General features: G+C 52.0%; 2 protein-coding genes and 1 pseudogene across 23 annotated transcripts in view; 2 read left to right on the top strand and 1 right to left on the bottom strand.

The window, feature by feature from the left end:
* The first annotated feature begins 790 nt into the window (after nucleotides 1–790).
* NUDT16L1 (nudix hydrolase 16 like 1) lies at nucleotides 791–5,088 on the top strand. 6 transcript variants are annotated; one of them, XR_004967465.1, is made up of 4 exons: nucleotides 2,227–2,550; nucleotides 2,625–2,955; nucleotides 3,605–3,827; nucleotides 4,802–5,088. XR_004967465.1 is itself a non-coding variant. In XM_036308653.1 (4 exons), exons 1-3 carry the CDS (start codon nucleotides 2,284–2,286, stop codon nucleotides 3,824–3,826), a joined length of 750 nt encoding a protein of 249 aa, XP_036164546.1. In that variant the 5' UTR covers nucleotides 2,240–2,283; the 3' UTR covers nucleotide 3,827; nucleotides 4,802–5,088. The 6 variants fall into 6 exon arrangements, 4 of the variants coding, with proteins under 4 accessions (XP_036164548.1, XP_036164547.1, XP_036164545.1 ...); XR_004967464.1 differs by having other exon boundaries at nucleotides 2,238–2,550; nucleotides 2,625–2,885; nucleotides 3,605–3,921; XM_036308653.1 differs by having other exon boundaries at nucleotides 2,240–2,550; nucleotides 2,625–2,885.
* Nucleotides 5,089–5,354: 266 nt separating this feature from the next.
* ANKS3 (ankyrin repeat and sterile alpha motif domain containing 3) overlaps nucleotides 5,355–18,549 on the bottom strand; it is a 32,232-nt gene continuing 19,037 nt past the window's right edge. For 11 of the 17 annotated variants that reach the window (XM_036308643.1, XM_036308638.1, XM_036308641.1 and 8 more), the window contains 11 exons: nucleotides 17,171–17,329; nucleotides 14,292–14,429; nucleotides 13,690–13,799; nucleotides 11,468–11,644; nucleotides 8,401–8,525; nucleotides 7,799–7,940; nucleotides 7,163–7,335; nucleotides 6,700–6,785; nucleotides 6,091–6,174; nucleotides 5,793–5,883; nucleotides 5,355–5,711 (listed from right to left, as the gene is read on the bottom strand). In XM_036308643.1, the coding sequence (XP_036164536.1) occupies nucleotides 5,804–5,883; nucleotides 6,091–6,174; nucleotides 6,700–6,785; nucleotides 7,163–7,335; nucleotides 7,799–7,940; nucleotides 8,401–8,525; nucleotides 11,468–11,644; nucleotides 13,690–13,799; nucleotides 14,292–14,429; nucleotides 17,171–17,329 (1,274 nt within the window). In that variant the 3' untranslated portion in view covers nucleotides 5,355–5,711; nucleotides 5,793–5,803. The remainder of the gene's footprint in view (nucleotides 5,712–5,792; nucleotides 5,884–6,090; nucleotides 6,175–6,699; nucleotides 6,786–7,162; nucleotides 7,336–7,798; nucleotides 7,941–8,400; nucleotides 8,526–11,467; nucleotides 11,645–13,689; nucleotides 13,800–14,291; nucleotides 14,430–17,170; nucleotides 17,330–18,549) is intronic. The other 6 variants (XM_036308649.1, XM_036308650.1, XM_036308651.1 and 3 more) reach the window with 4 other exon arrangements.
* Nucleotides 14,424–17,174, top strand: LOC118655999 (annotated as a pseudogene).

Here is an 18,549-nt window from a genome sequence, read left to right as displayed (position 1 = left end):
ACCAGGGCAACCAAGCCTTCTGCTTGCTCCAGCTCTGTGGCTGCCAGCCGCCATCTTGATTGGATTAATTTGCATATAGTCACTCTGGATGGTGGGCGTGGCTCGGGTGTAGCAGAGGTGTGGTCAATTTGCATGTTTCTCTTTCATTAGATTAGATTGATTTTAGAGAGGAAGGGAGAAGGAGAGATAGAAACATCAATGATGAGAGAGAATCATTGACTGGCTGCCTCCTGCACACCCCACATGGGGATCCAGCCCGCCCCCCAGGTATGTGCCCTGACTGGGAATCGAACCATGACCTCCTGGTTCATAGGTTAAAGCTCAATTTCTGAGCCACGCCGCCAGGCCCCTTCTTTTTTTTAATTCTCACTCAAGGATATGTTTATTGATTTTAGACAGACAGGAAGGGAGGGAGACAACCATGTGAGAGAAAAACATTAACTGGCTGCCTTCCACATGCACCCAGACCAGGGATCAAACCCACAACCCAGGTATGTCATGACCTTTTGGTTTACTGGGCAACACTCCAACTGAGCCACACTGGCCAGGGCCACTGGGCCCTTCTTCAGCTCAGGCACTAGAGCAGTGATGGTGAACCTATGACACGCTGTCAGAGGTGACGCGCGAACTCATTTTTTTGGTTGATTTTTCTTTGTTAAATGGCATTTAAATATATAAAGTAAATATCAAATATATAAGTCTTAGTTTTACTATGGTTGCAAATATCAAAAAATTTCTATATGTGACACGGCACCAGAGTTAAGTTAGGGTTTTTCAAAATGCTGACACGCTGAGCTCAAAAGGTTCGCCATCACTGCTCTAGAGAATGGAAACAGTGCACTTGGCTGGCCAATCCCTGCCCTGAGGACGGACTGCCACCTTGGTTGTGCCAGTGAGGGTAGGAAGATGCTCAGTGTCAGATGTGTTCCTGCATGGGCTACACTGGATCTCCCTCCTTACTTCCCCAAATGGACCCACCTTGTTCATTCACGTCTGGTGTCAGGGAGGGATTGGGCACAGGGTGCCTTTCCTCTGTGCCCCCTGCTGCACTCTGGCCCTGGGTCATGCCCTGCCGCCTGGAGATAGGGTCGTCTGATTGGGCCCTTCCCCTCAGGGACCTCTCCCCTTCAGATACTGGCCTGGGACCTGGCCTGTCAGCTGCAGCTGCTCCTCTGAGCGCTGACTGGCAGAGGCCACAGCTGGGGAGAGGGCCGCCCTCTTTGGGTCCTTATTTCCCACATCTTCTGATAGAATACACCACGGGCCAAACATACCAGTTTCTGGTAGATCCTACCAACCCTTGCCTGCCCTCGGCCTCCTCTCCTCTCCTCCTCAGCCCTGCTCAGGGCAGCCTTCCCCGTGCCACAGACTCCAAGGCTGTGCCCGTGGTACCCATCCTGAGCTGCTTCACTCAGCAAATCCATGCTCACCATGGGGAGGCACGTGGAGCTTGGGCCAGTAGGTGGAGTGAGTGGCACCAGGACTCAGAACCCCCGCGGCTTCCTTCTGCACAAACGTGGGGTAAGTACCTGAGGCAGAAGGCGGGTTTTCTGTCGTGGACACTGGGCAAGAGACAGGGTGGAGCTCTAGGGTAGGATCCTGGCTCCATCGCCAACTGTCGAGTGCCCTTCGGCAAGGCCTGCCCCTATGAGCCCAAGGTCCTCCTCCTCCTCGGAAATTGGGGAGACCCTATTTCCTCCAACAGTACCTGGCATCTGGGGCCTGACTTGGAGGACACGGGGCATTGGGCCCGGAAGCTCCCAGCCCGGGACTTAAGTCACTTTGGCCCTAGCCAACTGGGTGTGGGGAGTCTGTGGCTTCTCGTCCTCTGCCCCCAGCCCAGGTCTGCGCGTGGACTCGCCCTGTGGGGCAGTTGGAGCTCCCCAGGCCCTTCGTGCTGATACGGAGTCAGGCAGACCGATGTGCTTTGCAGGTGTAGGCGCCCAGGGCTGTGAGGCGTGCCTGCAGGGAAGGGTTGGAGGGAGAGGCAGGAGGCGCCCACGTGCCCCAGGAGGCGCTGGGGGAAGGCCTCGCCATGGGCGCCGTGGTCTCGGAGGACCCCGCTGCCCTGCTCACTGCCCCATCCCCGCAGGCTCCGCACGCAGCAGGCGGAGGTGGAGCTCGGCTCGCGCGTTGCCTGCCGGGCGTTGTGGTTTCGAGTGCCCGCAGCTGGGCCGGCATCCGGTTTCGGAGGCTATTGGGTGCGGCCGCGGTGCGCGCCGTCCCTCCTTTTGCACACGCCCCTGCGCCTCTCAACGACGCGTCGCGGTGGGCTCTGTCCCGATGCGCGTCAGCGATTGGTGGAGGGGGCGCCGCTGCCCGCGGATTGGCCAGTGTGGCGGGGGCGGGCCAGCGCACGCACTTAAGGGGAGGCGCCGCGGCGCGGGGGGTAGTAACAAGATGTCGGCTGCGGTGCCAGAGCTGAAGCAGATCAGCCGGGTGGAGGCGATGCGCTTGGGGCCGGGCTGGAGCCACTCGTGCCACGCCATGCTGTACGCCGCCAACCCCGGGCAGCTTTTCGGCCGCATCCCCATGCGCTTCTCGGTGCTGGTGAGGACGCGGGCGGGCGGACGTGGGCGGGACGTCGCTCGGACCCGCGCCCGTGACCCGGCGCTCCCTTGTAGATGCAGATGCGCTTCGACGGGCTGCTGGGCTTCCCCGGAGGCTTCGTGGACCGGCGCTTCTGGTCATTGGAGGACGGACTGAACCGGGTGCTGGGCCTGGGCCTGGGCTGCCTGCGCCTCACCGAGGCCGACTACCTGAGCTCGCACCTGACCGAGGGCCCGCACCGTGTCGTGGCGCACCTGTACGCGCGGCAGCTGACGCTGGAGCAGCTGCACGCCGTGGAGATCAGCGCGGTTCATTCGCGCGACCACGGCCTGGAGGTGGGGCCGCCGCCCGGGCCCCGCCCCCCACCCCGGGGTTTGGCTCTGGCCCTGCGGAAGGCACCGATGGGTAACACGTCCTCCTGAGGGTCCCCTGGCAGGGCTGGGTGGGGGGTGACTGCAGCCTCGGGGTAGCGAGAGGGACCTGAGGTGCCGGTGGGAGGCTGGGGCTCCCTCGGGGCTGTGTTCCATCCGCCTTGCCTGCCATTGCCAATCCTGGGGGTGGGGAGTGGGATTGGTTGGGGTGATGGGATGGGGCGGGACCTGCTCGAGGAGGTGGGAAGTTGAAGAGCAGAAAGGGGAACTGGGAATGAAGATTGGGTTCGCGTGGTGCAGGGGTTGAGGGCTCTTGTGATTTGGGGGTGTTAGGGTCTGGAAGGGCTGGGAGTGACAGTTGCTGTGTTGGGGATTCACCTGCTGCAAGAGGGAGCATGGGATGCGGACTGGGGGGCTTCCTGCCAGCGGGTGGAGGCTGGAACATGAGGATGCAAAGGGTGGGGAGTGCATGAGGTGGCCCTGAAATTTGCTTGGGGAGGAGAGGGCTGCACTGCTCCAAAGGAGCTGGCTGGCTTCTGCCTCACCAGACCCTGCCGCGGTCTCCCATTGTCCTTGGCAACCTGCTTTCCCTTCCCCTGGCCTAGCAGCTTACAGGCCCCTCCTAACAGGGTTGTGCTTCTGGTGTGGGGGCCCAGCCCCAACTCTGGTCCCCTTTTGTGCAGGTGCTGGGACTGGTGCGGGTCCCGCTGTACACCCAGAAGGACCGAGTTGGTGGCTTTCCCAACTTCCTGAGCAATGCCTTCATCAGCACGGCTAAGTACCAGCTCCTCTTCGCCCTCAAGGTGCTCAACATGATGCCCGAGGAAAAGCTGGCTGAAGCTGTGGCTGCAGCCACTGAGAAGCAGAAGAAGGCCCTGGAGAAGCTGCTCCCATCTTCTTCCTGAGGTTGCTCCTGTACTGCGTCTTTGCCCTCCCCTGGCTTGTGTTCAGGGCTGAGGGCCCTGAAGTCCTGTGGGAGTGTCTTCTAGCGTGTTTCTGTGTGTGTAACCCTTTCTGACTGCATGGGGCCAGTGGGCATCTTATCATCTCTGCTGCCTCAAGCAGTCACAGGGCCAGGTGGGACCTTCTCAGGTTGGTCAGTGGGTGGCCTGGGGGTGGTGGGCCTGGCTGTCCAGGCTCAGGACATTCTTAACCACCTTGAGGCTCAAACCCACCTGAGAGTCTCATGGGCTGGTGGAGGCACAGGCACTGCCTGATTTTCCAAGTGGGTGGTTGCACAGACACTTAGACCAATGAGAACTTGGTTCTCAAGGGGGGTGCCTTTGGCTCAGTTGACTCATTCCTGCATCCTGCCCTCTGTGCCAGCTTCAGGGCCTAGAGGAGAGCCAGTTTGGGTAGGATGTTGTGCTGTTAATTTTAGCTGTTAGCTTTACTGGCTTAGATTTCCTTTTCTGTGTTGTATGAACTACAGGTGAGGCTTCACTTGACCTCACTGGTGCTTGGTCTCCAAGGGCAGTCAGGGTCATGGGCCCAGCTAATAGGTGGAGTTGTTGAAGGGACAGGAAAGTGGTTCCTCTGCTGCTCTGTTCTTTGGTCCTGACTGCAGGCTCAAGGCAGGGCACAGGAGGTTGTCCCCTTCCTTCTCTCACTACCTAAGACTTAAGGTCAGGGCCAAGTCTAGGCACTGGCCCCACTCAGAGTTATGCTGTCACAGACCTCGTCTGAGGCGGGGTGCTGTCCACCTCCCTGTTCACCTGTGGCACTACCAGCCACGGACCTCTCTGGGCTGTCGGCTTGGTCTGGGCTTCTGTGCTGAGACCGTCCAGAGAGGCCCCTTTTGTGATCCCGGTGGCTGTACCGCTAGGCTGAGCCTGCTGCTCTTTCCTGTGCTTTGAAAGCCTCCCTTTCTCCATTCCCAGTATGGTCTACAGGCAGCTCCCAGAGATGGTCTGGAAATACCCGTCAAGTGTGCAGAATGACAACAGCAGAGCCACCACAGGCAGGAAGGTCACCACTGGCAGTCTCCTATGGCCCCAAGTCTGGCTAAACTCAGTGAAGCTACTGGAAAGTCTCCACAGTGCCTACCCAGCCTAAGAAAAGCGGTGCTCCCTGCCCAGCCTGGGCACCTGTTCCACCTTAGAGCCTTGATGAAGCAGCCACACTGGGCGAAGGCACTCCACTCTGTAAATAAAATACCTGTACTTTGCTCCGCTCTCATTTCCTGGGGCATGGGGTGTGCTTGGCTCTCCAGGTAGCTTCTATTGAATCACGGGGGCTCTGAGCAAAAGCCCTAACTGCTGGGGACCATAGGGCAGGAGGGATCACCAAGTCAGCACCCCCATAAGTACAGTATTCTCTGTCCTGGCGAGGAAGCCTGGGCCCCAGCCAGTCACTGGAGCTGGGGGTCCTGGCATGGCTTTCCCCTTGCTGCTATGTTAGCCAGTACTACATGTGTGACCAGAACTGAGCCCCTCACCAGCTGATCTTACATTTTATTTTCCAGCAAATGACATGCTGCCCAGACGCCCGTCCTCACCCATCAGGGCAAATCTGAGTGGCACCTGTGGTATATGGGGACACCCTCTCTCCCCAAGGTCCTGTCTGCTCTGGGCCTTACCACCAGGTTCAGGGCAAGGCCCTTGTCCTGCTTCTGTGGGGGCCTTGCTGCCTGGAACCAGCCACAGCCTGGTCCTGTCTCTCTGCCAGCTGCTCCCGAGGGCCGATCCTCTGGCCCCAGCTGGGGCCTGGGCTGCTGCAACTGCCCACTCACCGCCCTCCTGTCTTCCGGGCACACAGCTTCAGGGTGGATCAGTCACCCAACGTCAGATTCTGAGAAGGAAAAGGGAGGGCTGAAGTGGGCGTTCCCAGTGGACCCTGCTGTCCCAGATTGGGTCCTGGGCTGATACTCACCATCCCTCAGACTAAGGCTCCCGCCAGTTCTCTTTCCCATTCAGCGTTTGCAGCTTCTCCAGGCCCTGGGTCACCGAGCACAGCACTCGCCCTGAAGATGGGAATAGAGTCTGCTTTGCAAGTGTGGGCAGCAATGGGAAGAAGGGGTGCCTCGGGGGCACTAGGAATGGATGACCTGGAAGGTCAGTAGGTTGTAGTGGGGCTGCCCTAGGGGTCTAAACTTAAGGGCTCTTCCTGTTACTCCTGTCTGGTCCCTGGGCGGGGGCGAGGGTCACTGGCTGCCCTCCCAGAGACTCACCCATCTCATGGACTCGGTCCTCCAATGCTCCCGACAGCTGGGGGAGGCTCAGGGCCTGCAGGGAGGCCTGCCAGCCTTTGGAGTCTATGGGGCAGAAGGCTGGGTGAGCCTGGGGTCTGTGCTCACAGGCCCTGCTTCTGTCCTGAACTGTTGTGACCAGGAGTCCCACCCAATTGTCAGTGCCTGTGTGACCCCCTTGTTACATCAAAACAGGTTCTGCTTGCTTACCCAAAGCAGTAACTGCTGGTCAGGGCCTGGCCCCAGGAATGAAAGCGTGTGTGTGTGTGTGTGTGTGGGGGGGGGGTGTCACTGGCCTCCCATGAGGCTATGCCCTGGGGTGCACCCAGCCTGGGCTTCAACTGGAGGCTGCAGAGGTCACTTGAGGTCTGGGATAGCACAGTCACAATGGCCCAAGGGCTTTGCTTCCAACCACCAGGAGGGACATTAAGGAAATGGGCTGAGGAGGGCAGGGTGCCCTCACCCTAGAGTCTGGGATTGTGTTTGCAAGGGGACCGGGGAGTGTAAATGTGATAACCATTGAGACGTGGTAAAACCCAGCCTGAGGCGGCATCTCTGCCCAGTTCTGGCCCAGGACACTGCTCTCCTTACCAGCTGTAGGGAGGGCTGGGCCTAGGGTGGCCCCCAGAGGGGACTCGTCTTGCTTCACTCGGACTGAGAGCTCAGCCTGACAGGCTCTGCAGAACACAAGACCAAGTGCTGGTAAGGGGAAAGCCTGGCAACTGCCTTCCATGGTCCCAGAGGGCAGGGGACGGCAGACATCCCCACTTTCGAGTGTCCCCACAGCCCACCTTCCTGGGCTTGGCAAGCACCCCCACACCCACCCACACTGACAAGCTCTCGCCCGAGTGAAGGCAGAGAGCTTGTGTGAGGTATGCAGATTTTCATGGCCCTACTTCTGCCTGGTCTACATTGTAGGGAGGAACAGCTAGAATGAAATGGGGTGGGGGGTGGGGAATGGGGGGGCAGGCAAGGAGTGACTCAGGAGGCCCTGAAAGCAAATCCTTGATTGAAGAATCTGGAGGGAACTCGATTAGCTCAGGTGCCTACTCACTGTAGCTGGTCCAGGATGAGAGCAGCATCCTGGGCCAGGGCCCAGGTCTCCTGCAGCTGGGCAAGGATGTCCTTGCGGGTGCTGTCCTGCTCCAGGAGGCAGCTCTCCACCACAGCCCGTAGCTCCTGCTCCTGGGACACCTGGCCCCGCATGGCCTCCACCTCCTCACAGCGCTGGAGAGGGAGAGGTGGAGGTGGGGCTGGCGGGCCGACAGATGGGGCAGGCAGGTGGGCCAAGGATGCAGGAGACACAGGTCCCAGGCCATGGCCGGGAACCACCCCCATCCTCTCTCTGCACCTGTCTCTCTCCTGGAATGGGAGGCCTGTTTCTACCTTGGAGCCTCCCCTGCTCTGGGTCCCTTCCTGTGAGCCCACTGGGGTCCACGCCAGCCTCTTGTTCTCTGGCCTCACCCTCTCTCTTCTCTCCTGTGGATGTCCGCCTGACCTCCACCGAATGGCCCATACCTTTCTGGGCCTTCTTCCTGCGGGCCTGCCTGCTTATCTCCCCGTCACAGTAGGAGCTGTCATGCTTTCTGCCCTCACTGTCCTATCGGTGTCCTTCTCTGCAGGTGTGTGTCTCCAGACACCTCTCTTGCCATTTCTGCATGTCCCCTCCCGCCCCCTGCCTCCCACCTACTTTGTGCAGCTGGATGGCGAGCTCCTGCATCTCAGCCTCCAGCCTATCGGCGTAGGCCAGCTCCAGGGCGTCACTGGGGGGGCGGGCACTGCTGTGCCAGCGGGCAATGGCAGAAGTCATCTTCCTCTTGGGTCCAAACAACCTGTCGGGGATGAGAAAAGAACCTGGATCAGCCTTTGCATGTGCCTGAAAGCTCCACAGACCATGGTTTCCCTAGGAAAGATCCCTGAAGAGGGAGAGTAGCCAGAGGACAGAAACAAAGGGTTGTGAGAAGTGATCTCACTGGAGCCCCCCTGCACCTGGTCCCCTTCCCAGCCGGGCTGCTGCTGTCACTAAGGAGGAAACTAGCCAGCTGGCTCCAGGCTATGTTTGCCAACTTGGAAAGTTCTCAAAAGTGAACAGGCAGAAAGTGTCTGGGTTCCCTGAATACAGCACTGAGCCAGGCCAGCTTGAGAAGCCACAAGACTCAGGCCATGTACGTCTAAGAATGGAGAAGACAGCTGACCTCTAGAGAGGGCAACTCTCTCTCCAAATGTTGGAAAGCTGCAACATCAGACGGTCCCAGAGACAAGGGGCATGCAGCCAGATGGCCCTGGACTCACGTGATGCCGATTTCTTTCAGGTCGCTCTCAGTGAGGGTCAGGAAGATTCGAAGGTCCACGTCCTGTTCCTCAAACAGCTGCAGGTACTTCAGACACCCTATCTGCTCCAACAGTGTGGCAAGGTCCTAGTGGACAGAGAGGCCAGGACAGGTTGGCAAACAGGCAGGTCACAAAGACATGGGGACAAAAAAAGGCACATGATGCAAGGTGGAGCCACTTTTCTCCTGCTGAGTGTGCATTTGTGAGGTCGCTTTTAAAAAATATATATTTTTACTAATTTCAGAGAGGAAGGGAGAGGGAGAGAGAGAAGCACTTATTAGCTGTCTCCTGCATGCCCTCCACTGGGGATAGAGTCCGCAACCTGGGCCTGTGCCTGTGGCCTCTTCGCTCATAGGTCAATGCTCAACCATTGAGCCACACCAGTTGGGCCGTGAGATCTCTTTTAAGGAGGAGATCTGAGCCCTACTGATCCCCCAAGTTCAGCAGTGGGACAGTGACTTGAGTGCAGGCAGAAGCCCATTCTGCCCCTCCTCCCTGTGCCCTCAGAGAGAGAGTAGGGAGTCCAGGGACACTTATTTGTGTCTTTGGATCTAGTGTCTTTTCATTTCAGCTTGAAGGACACCTTTAGTGTTTCCTTGAAGGACAGGTCTGCTAACAACAAATTTTCTTAGACTTTGTTTACCTGGGGATGCCTTAATTTCTCCTTCACTTTTGAAGGTCAGTTTTTGCTGAATATAGCATTCTTGGTTATTTTTCTTTCAGTACTTTGACGATGTCGTCAGATGTCTTTCTGGTTTCTATGGTTTCTGATGGGGAAATTAGCTGTTAATCTTATTGCAAATCCTTTCGGGGTAATGAGTCATTTTTCTTCCTTCAAGATTCTCTTGTGTGTTTTTTTGACAGTTGGATTATGTTGGTCTAGGTGTGGACCTGAGTTAACTTACTTAGAGTTTATTTAACTTCTTGGATGTGCAGATTCATGTTTCTATTAAATTTGGGGAGATTTGGCTATTTTTAAAACATTTTTTCTGCTTTCCTCTCCCTCTTCTCCTGGAACACCATATATGCATGTTGGTATATTTGATGGTGGCTCACAGGTTTCTGCTCATGTTTCTTCATTCTTCTTTCTACTTCTCAAACTGGATAATTTCAGTTGGTCTATGTCAAGTTTTCTGATTCTTCTGTGTGCTCAAATCTGCTCTTGAGCCCCTCTAGTGAAATTTTCATTTCAGTTATTATTCTTTTCAATTCCAGAATTTCTATTTAGTGCATTTTTATTTATATCACTTTCTTGATATTTTCTATTTAGATGTGGTTTCCTTAAGCCCTTGGAACATATTTTTAAAAACTTATTTAAAGTCTTTGTCTAACTAACAAGTCCAATGTCTGGACTTCCTCAGGGACAGCTTCTCCTATTGCCTTTTCTCACTATTTATTAGTTATTCTTCCTTGTTCTCTGCATACATTTTTTCTGTTGAAAACTGGACATTTTCATGAGGCAGCTCTGGAGATCTAATTCTCCTCCCTCTGGGGTTTGTTGTCTGTATTCTTTCTGGTCTGTGGCTACTGAAGTCTCTACTCAGTTAGCTTAGTGATCAGCTGAGGGCTGGACAGAGATCTCCTAAACACCAAAACCAATAAATCTCCCAGTCTTTGCCCAACAGCTCTGTGTGCTTGTTGGGGCACATGTTCAGCATCAGCCAGGCAGATGACAATGCTGGCCCAGCCTCTGCTTCCTGCTTGCTCAAAACCCAAGATCATCGGGGGTACTCTCAGGTACTCTTGACCATACACAGCCCTGAGCACATATGTGGCTGCTTAGATTCCCAGGATAAGTCAGAGCTTTTCAAAGCTCCTATGGACATCTCCTTCCCCAGATTTTCCTTTTAAGCTTTGTGGTTAATCTTTCACCCAAGCTGTTATCCAATACCTCAGACAGCTGCAAAATCAAAACATTTCCCCGTATGATTCTCAATACACGTCCTCCAACGAGAGGACTTTTGGTGTTGAGTAGATAAGCCTGAGTCTTACTAGTATAATACAGTCTTGTAATAAGCATGTCTTCAAGGGAACCATCAGATAGTCTAGTAATGCCAATTCTTTGGAATGAAACTCCGAAAGCACTCCAGCTCTGCTCTACCCGCTCCAGTGGCTGTCACAGCTACTGTGGCATTGGAGAGTGGAAGAATTGAACTAGGGCAAGTTAAAATGCTAACAGCTCACAGTTCTCACTGAGAGTCGGTCATTTCTCTTGAATAAACACTCTCCAGGCTGCTGCAAGCCTTTAGTTTGAATCACAAGTTTCTGGGGGAAAACTGATTCTGGCCACTTTTGCCAGTTTCAATGTTGCCTTTATAGAGGAGCAAATTTTCAAAAGTTGTTACTCCATCATTTTCTTCAACCTACTTTCTGAAACAGCTTTTAAGATTCCAACAACTCTCCAATCAAGATGCATTTAAGGACTTGAGTGGTGCAGCTGCTTGCAGAAGCTGGGAATACAGGCCCTGGAGATAGCTCCCAGGGGATGGGGTGGGGCAAGGAGAAGCCAGCAAAATCATAGGCTTCTAGTGAACAGAAGAGCTGTGACTTGAATAAATGGCAAGTACTCACCTGTATTTCATCTTGTATCACCTATGCCCACTGAGGGCAAGAGAACTAGATAAACACACATTAGACAGTTGAGCTGCTATGTCACACCTGTAAACCCCAAGATACCGCTTAGCCAGAGGGACCCATAATGAGGAAGGCAGAAACAGCAATTTTCATTACGTACATACTACGTGCCACTTTGTCTCTGCAACTCCTGAAAGCTCAGGGGGGCTGAGTCAAGTATGGAAATGAGCATGGTAACCAAAGGGAGAGACAGATCTCTCCTAAGGGAAGGGACAGGTATAAACGCTCCCACCAGCACTTCTGACCTTAGGAATCCTCTTAGCCCAAGAAGGTTTACAGGTCATTTGGGGAAGAGCCACCACACTCTCTTAACAGTGGTTGGCCCACTGTAAGCACACAATAAATACCTCACAAATCACAAAGAGTGTAACCACCAGTTTCACAAAGGTTTTACCTGGGGTCCTGAATAGGGGAACCTCTCAGTCTGGGGGGTAGATCCTGGGGAACAGGCCGCCCCGGAAGTCCCAGTGCTGGGAGGCCATTGGTTGTCACTGTTGCTGTAGCGATTCTTGGTCTTCATATAACTTTTAGTTTGCTTGCGAGCTGAGCTTTTGCGTGCATTATCTGAGTCCTGTGGCAAGAGGTATGTGTGCTTAACACTGAAAGACTGATCATCAGGGAAACACAAGTTAAAACCACAATGAGCTATCACCTCACACCGGTCAGAAAGGCTATCATCAATAAGCCAATAAAGAATGTTGGTGAGTAAGTGGAGAAAAAGGAACCCTCAGACACTATTGGTGGGATTGTAAATTGGTGCAGCCAATACGGAAATTTCTATAAAAATTAAAAATAGAGCTGCCATATGATGTAGCAATTCCCTGTTCTAAGTATTTATCTGAAGAAAAAAAACCCTAATTCGAAAATATATATGCACTCCTATATTCACTGCAGAATTACTAATAAATAGCTGAGATATGGAAGCAACCTAGGTATTCAACAGATGAATAGTTTAAAAAGATGTGGTACATATATACAATGGAATGTTACTCAGCAATAAAAAAGAATAAAATCTACCTGGCCGGTATGGCTCAGTTGGTTGAGCATCATCCCATGTACCAAGAGGTCACCAGTTCGATTCCCGGTCAGGGCGCATGCCCTGGTTGTGGGCTTGATTCCCAGTAGGGGCCATGTGGGAAGCAGCCAATCAATGTTCCTCTTTCATTGATGTTTCTATCTCTCCCTCTCCTTTCCTCTCTCTCTAAAAAGAAAAAACATATTTTAAAAAATAAAAAAAGAATGAAATCTTGCTATTGGTAACAATATGGATGGACCTAGAGCAGCGGTTCTCAACCTGTGGGTAGCGACCCCTTTGGTGGTCGAACGACCCTTTCACGGGGGTCGCCTAAGACCATCCTGCATATCAGATATTTACATTACAATTCATAACAGTAGCAACATTACAGTTATGAAGTAGCAACAAAAATAATTTTATGGTTGGGTCACACATGAGGAACTGTATTTAAAGGGCCAGAAGGTTGCCCTAACCGGTTTGGCTCAGTGGATAGAGCATCGGCCTGTGGACTCAAGGGTCCCAGGTTCGATTCTGGTCAAGGGCATGTACCTTGGTTGCAGGCACATCCCCAGTAGGGAGTGTGCAGGAGGCAGCTGATCGATGTTTCTCTCATCGATGTTTCTAACTTTCTATCCCTCTCCCTTCCTCTCTGTAAAAAAAAAAAATCAATAAAATATTTAAAAAAAAAATAAAGGGCCAGAAGGTTGAGAACCACTGACCTAGAGGATATTATGCTAAGTAAAGTAAGTCAGAGAAAGACATATCATATGATTTCACTTAATACATAACTCCAAAAACAAACAAAACAGAACTACAGATTTAGAGAACAAGCTAATGGTTACCAAAGGGGAGAGGGGTGGGGAAATGGGAATAAAAATAAAGGCCCTGGTCTGGTGCGGCTCAGTGGTTAGGAGTGTTGGCCAGAACACCGAAAGGCAGAAAGTTCGATTTCTGGTCAAGGGCACATACCTGGGTTACAGGTTTGGTCCCTGGCCCAAGTTGGAGTGCGTGTGAGAGGCAACCAATTGATGTGTCTCTCTCACATCAATGTTTCTCTCCCCCATCTCTCCCTCCCACACTCTATAAAAATCAATGGAAAAAATATATCCTTGGGTGAGGATTAAAAGAAAAAATGGGTGGAGGAAGAGTGCATGAGCCTTGGGGTCATCTAGAGCTGGGTTCATATCCCAGCTCTGTTACTAAGTAGTTGTGGAACCTTGGACAAATCCCTTACAGAAAAATAGAACCACAACAGAATTGCTCAAAAAATAAAGTAACACTGAAAGTCTTGCAGCTGACGTGGCTGCATCCAAACTGCTCTCTGCCCCATGATTCCAGCTTCTACTCTCAATCTGGGCCACTTCCCTCACAATGGAGGTAAGATTTGAAACTCCCCCACCTGCTACACAGAGGCTTCCTGAGGTCACCCAATCCCAGGCGGTTCTAGAGAGTGGCCCTGAACCTTGTATGTCCTAACACAGCACAGACATGCATTAAGTCCTTGTTATGAGACTTGCCCGTCTCAAATGAACTGTTCGCCTCCCCCATGACACCAAAACAGGGGAAGGAGATGAGAGGTAAGGAATAAGGAGAGGCCTCACCTCATTGCTCTCCAAAGAGGCCTCGCTGCTGACTCCCGGGGCTCTCGCCAGGCCCTCGCTGCTGCTGCTGCTCCGCACAGCCCCAAGGTGGGCACAGAAGGCCTGCTCTTCTGCCAACAGTGAAGACAAGGACGCCTGACTATAGGTCGCGCACACAGTGACTCCCCAGAGCCTGAGCTGTTTCACCCACAGCCCTCATCAACTCCTTAGTTTACTGTGTTTCATGCTGACTGCCTGGCCGACCCCTCCCCTCTACACACACGGACAGCGTTTTTGTCTGTTCTGTTCACTGGTAAACCCAAGCATTTAGAACAATGACTGGCACACAGGGCACTCAGTAAACAGCTGCTGAATGGACGATACATGTATTATAGCAAAGACATACCCTTTGCGATCACCAATCAAGAAGCTAAACCTGTCGAGAACAACTCCCCCAGACCCTGCACACAGGCACAGAGACGCTGGCTGGAAGCTGCTTCTCTCTGGGCCATGCCCAGAGCCAGGGAGGAAAGTCTTTCTGTCTTTCACACTCTCCTTCTCTACCAGACAGACTCATCACAGCATGCGAGCCCCAGCAGGGTGGGGAGGGGTGGCACACATACCCCGGCTGCTGCTGCTGCTGCTCTCCACGTCCCGGTCGTTGATGGGGGAAGTCACATCCCGGTAGCAGAAGCCCCTTCCCTCCAGGGGGTTCTCATCACTACTGTTGAAGGTGACATAGCCCCGTGGAGGCACCTGCTCTGTGAACAGAATGGGGCGCATGAACCCACACGCACAAAAGGGAAAACAAGTACCTTCTTCCCAACGTGACCACCTGCCCAGAGGGACCTCAGCATAAGGGAAGAGCAGGATCTAGGCAGGCAGGAAGGAAAATCGTATCTTCCTGGTCATGACCTCACCACTCGCCACAGTAACCTGGACATAATGCCATGTGCAGTTTGCAGGCGAGGAGGCAGGCTCCGAGGAGCTGAGAGACAATCCTGTGTCCCACAGCAAGTGCACGGTGGAGTCAAAGCCCTGGTCGAGCCTGGTGCCCTCTCCCACACTATGCTATTTCTTTTCCAAATGAAAAAGAAGGAAATGGGTCATCATGGGAGTCGACATCTGCCACAACATCAACAAAGACTGAAAGGTTCGGCACAAGGAGCCCAAGATCCAGGACATCTTCCTAAGGCTGTTGGCCAAGCTATACAGGTTTTTGGCCAGACAAACCAACTCCACCTTCAGCCTGTGGTGCTGAAGCGGTTGTTCGAGTCGCACCAACAGGCCTCCTCTGCCCCTTTCCCGGACGGTCCGGAAGATGAAGCTTCCAGCCTGGAAGGTGCCCAGACTGGAGGTGTGTGCACTCAGTGTGAGCAGCGCTCCTGCAGCCGCATCCTTAAGGCCAGGGGCAAGGTCCTCACCTTCGACCAGCTGGCCCTGGATTCCCCCAAGGGCTGTGGCCCTGTCTTGCTTTCTTATGCATGCAAGTGCCTCGGAGAGTACAGGCATTTCAACAAGGCCCCAGGAATCCCTCACAGCCACACCAAACCCGACATGCGATTCAAGGGCTGGAAGTTCAAATGTGCAAGAGGCTGACAGGTTAGCTGCAGCTACAAAAAAAATAACCGCAGATCCTATCTTGTAATTAAGAAGATTTTGGATGCAAAAAAAAAGAGAGAGTAGGAAATGGTAAGCTGTGTTTACAGATTCCTGAGCCAAGGAAAAAGTGTACCTTTTAGCTGGAAGCATCTAATCTCACATGCCAGCCTTTATGGTCCCTGGCATCTAAGGGGCACAGGCATCTAAGAGTTTTTTCCCTCTTTGGGTCAGTCAACCCCAGTCAAAAATAGATCTGGCTAAGCAGGAAGGTTGGAGGCCCCAGGCTAAAAATTAACTATAGTAACACCAAATTATACAACCTCTGGACGGATCTGCCTGCAGGAAAACAAGGAGAAAAGGCAGAACACAAACCACAGAGGTCCATTCCCATTTTGCCTGCCCCTTGCCCACAGAAAGTACATTTATTTGCATAAAACAGACCGGCTAACAAAGCCTTTATACCTTTTTGTAATTATCAACGCTTTTTAAAATCTGCACATTATTTTAAAATGTTCTTTAATTGTTGGCAAAGCCTACATGTACCGATAAAAAATGTAAATATCACAAGTTGTAAGAAGAAAACTCGCCTGAAATGCCACAATCAAGTCAACTACCATCATTATTTTGATGAACATTCTTCCAGCCTTCTCTGTGGGTGCATAAAAAGAATAGTGTACAAATGGACTTCAGCCATGGATTATTTTGATAACCTGAAAGAATTCCATTTAATAAAAGCACCTGTCGTATAGCTACACAGATTAATTACACCCCACCTCCAGGGAAGGCGCGCGCTTCCCATGCCCCTACCACATCTCAGGGTGGAACAGGTGGCAGGGACTCCTCAAAAAGGAACAGACTCTGCCACTCAAACTAAAACAAGTGGGCCAACTGTCCCAGTGCCATGTGCTTATAAGCACACCAGACAGGAAGGGTATGAACTGCCCTCATCCTGCACAAGGAGCTTGCCAGCAGCTAGGGGAGGGCCTTTCCCTGTGGCCAGTCAGCCCACCCCCCAAGGACAACAGGAGAAGGCAGGCCTCCAGTTCCCAACCTAGGACTCCTTCCAAGCGTCTTATAAGGAAATCAAGTTACTAACATACTCCTGACTGAAATATGCTCTCCTCTGACTGGGAAAGTTGGTTTCTTCCAAGCTCAAGGGGGGAGTCTGTTCATGAGGAGGACCCACCTACCCAGCCCACAAGACCAGCACTTGGCCTGGCCACTGATGGGTGATAGACATCAATGGAAGATGTAACTTGTACATAAGTATGATCACTTGGTCAGGCCAGTGAGCATAAAACCCAACTTGCTCCAAGAACTATTGGCACCTCCCGCACTCCCCAAGGGCACTGCACTCAACATTTAGGAACTGACAATTGGAGAATAAACTCGGGAGGTCTGGAAACTTGGGGTCTAGGATTCCAGCCCACTAAGTGCATCACATAACAATTCTCAGAAGGGTCTGAGCATCAGACCCATCACCTGAGAAAAGAGCAAGAGAGAGTCCTTGGCCTGGCCCAGAGGCACATCCATCTCCAGCCACAAATGTGTTAAGTATCACACCAGGTGCTGTAGCCAGAGACGGGAAGTGGGACTCAAGTGGCACCCTGTTCCTGCACTAGCTGACTCACTATGTGATGAATCAAATCTGAGCATAGTGACATTTCTGCTGCTGGTATTTGTAATTTTAACCCATGAAAAGAAAACTCAAAGGATGAACACAAACCAAGAGCTAGCCATTGACTAATATATTTCTATCACTGTCGTCAATTTGGAATCTTTGAGCTGCTGCTCCAACCCAGTGGCCCACATTTTGGAAACCTGAGAGTTGTGCCTTTTCATCCAGACAGAATGCGTGAACGAAGTATCAAAAAGCCATCAGGAAACACGGAATGCTCACCATAGCAAGACGGCTGGATCTTGCCTCCAAGTCCAATGGCTGTGATCCTCGCCAAGGCCCGAGGCCCCTCATGGATGCTGAGGCCCTTCTTCCGACAGGGCCTCTGTCTCTGAGGAGCAGGGCAGGATTCATCTGAAGAGCTGAGATCTTCATATTTTTCTGTGGGTCAAACACAAAAGTTAAGACAATTGTCCAGTCTGTCCAGTGAGGCTCAGTTGGTTGAGCATCATCCCATGCACCAAAAGGTCGCCAATTCAATTCCCAGTCAGGGCACACACCCAGGTGTGGTTCGCTACCCTGTCAGGGTGCATGCAGGAGGCAGCTGATCGATGTTTCTCTCTCACATAAATGTTTCTCTCCCTCTCTCTTCCTCTCTCGCTAAAACCAATAAAAATATATTTTAAAAAATTTTTTCCAGCGAGGGACTAATTTACTAATTTTCATAGTAAACTGAAAGACAATCACCATAACTGGTTTTCTTAAATCAAGAAGCAGAAAAGTTTCCCAGGACTTCATGTGTAAGAAATGCCATAACGGGATTTACGGTCAAGATGGTGGAGAATACTGAATGTCAACTATAATTGAACATTTTTTTTAATTTTTAAAAAAGATAATTTTTTTAAATGCCATAATGGGCCAGTCCACTGCTCAGATGGGCTAGGGGGACATTTGGGGGAGCAGCAAGCTTGCTGAGTATGAGCTGAACTGAAAGCATCTGTCATGAGGGGGAGTCTCGTTCTTATTTCTTATACCTCTCACTGTCTGGGTTTGAAGAATTTTTTGTAACAAGCATGTATTATGTTTACAATCTGAAATAAATTTTGTTCTAAGTTGAAGAGATTAATATCTGTTCATAAACATTCTGAGCATCGTGACTTCTTAGCAATTTTATATTGTCAATCTCGATAACTTCTTAGGAAACCAGCTGTGTGTGCTGTTTTAGGAAGCATTTCAAATTGCCACTCATCTGAGCTTAAATGTTGAGCGTACCCCACAGACATTACTGCTTTACTGCTGCTCATAGTTTTTTGTATTTCATCACACCTAAAGGCACAATTCATGGATCTACTGGTATCAGGCTCCCACCTGATACGATCTATTCAGAGTTGATAAGCTGGGGTGGAGATGTGGAGAAGTCGCTGATTACCACTGTGAGCTGGTGTTTGTTACAAAACAATCCTGAGGCCAGGAAGAGAGCTGGGCAGAGCCAGACCCTGGAAAGGGGGCAGGTTCCCTCAGATGTGAACTGAGAGCTCAACTCTCAGAGACAGCCTGGCAAGTCAGGGAGTTACTGACCCTGGTTCCAAACTTGGGCCAGTGACTCAAGTGAACCACTCCCACCGTTCCCTTTTCAACTCACTGGGAGACCATGGTCATGC

Source organism: Myotis myotis, unplaced genomic scaffold, assembly GCF_014108235.1.
Source record: "Myotis myotis isolate mMyoMyo1 unplaced genomic scaffold, mMyoMyo1.p scaffold_m19_p_5, whole genome shotgun sequence".
Lineage (NCBI taxonomy): Eukaryota > Metazoa > Chordata > Mammalia > Chiroptera > Vespertilionidae > Myotis > Myotis myotis.
Note: the sequence above shows the minus strand (reverse complement) of the source record. Positions and strands in the feature narration are given on the sequence as shown.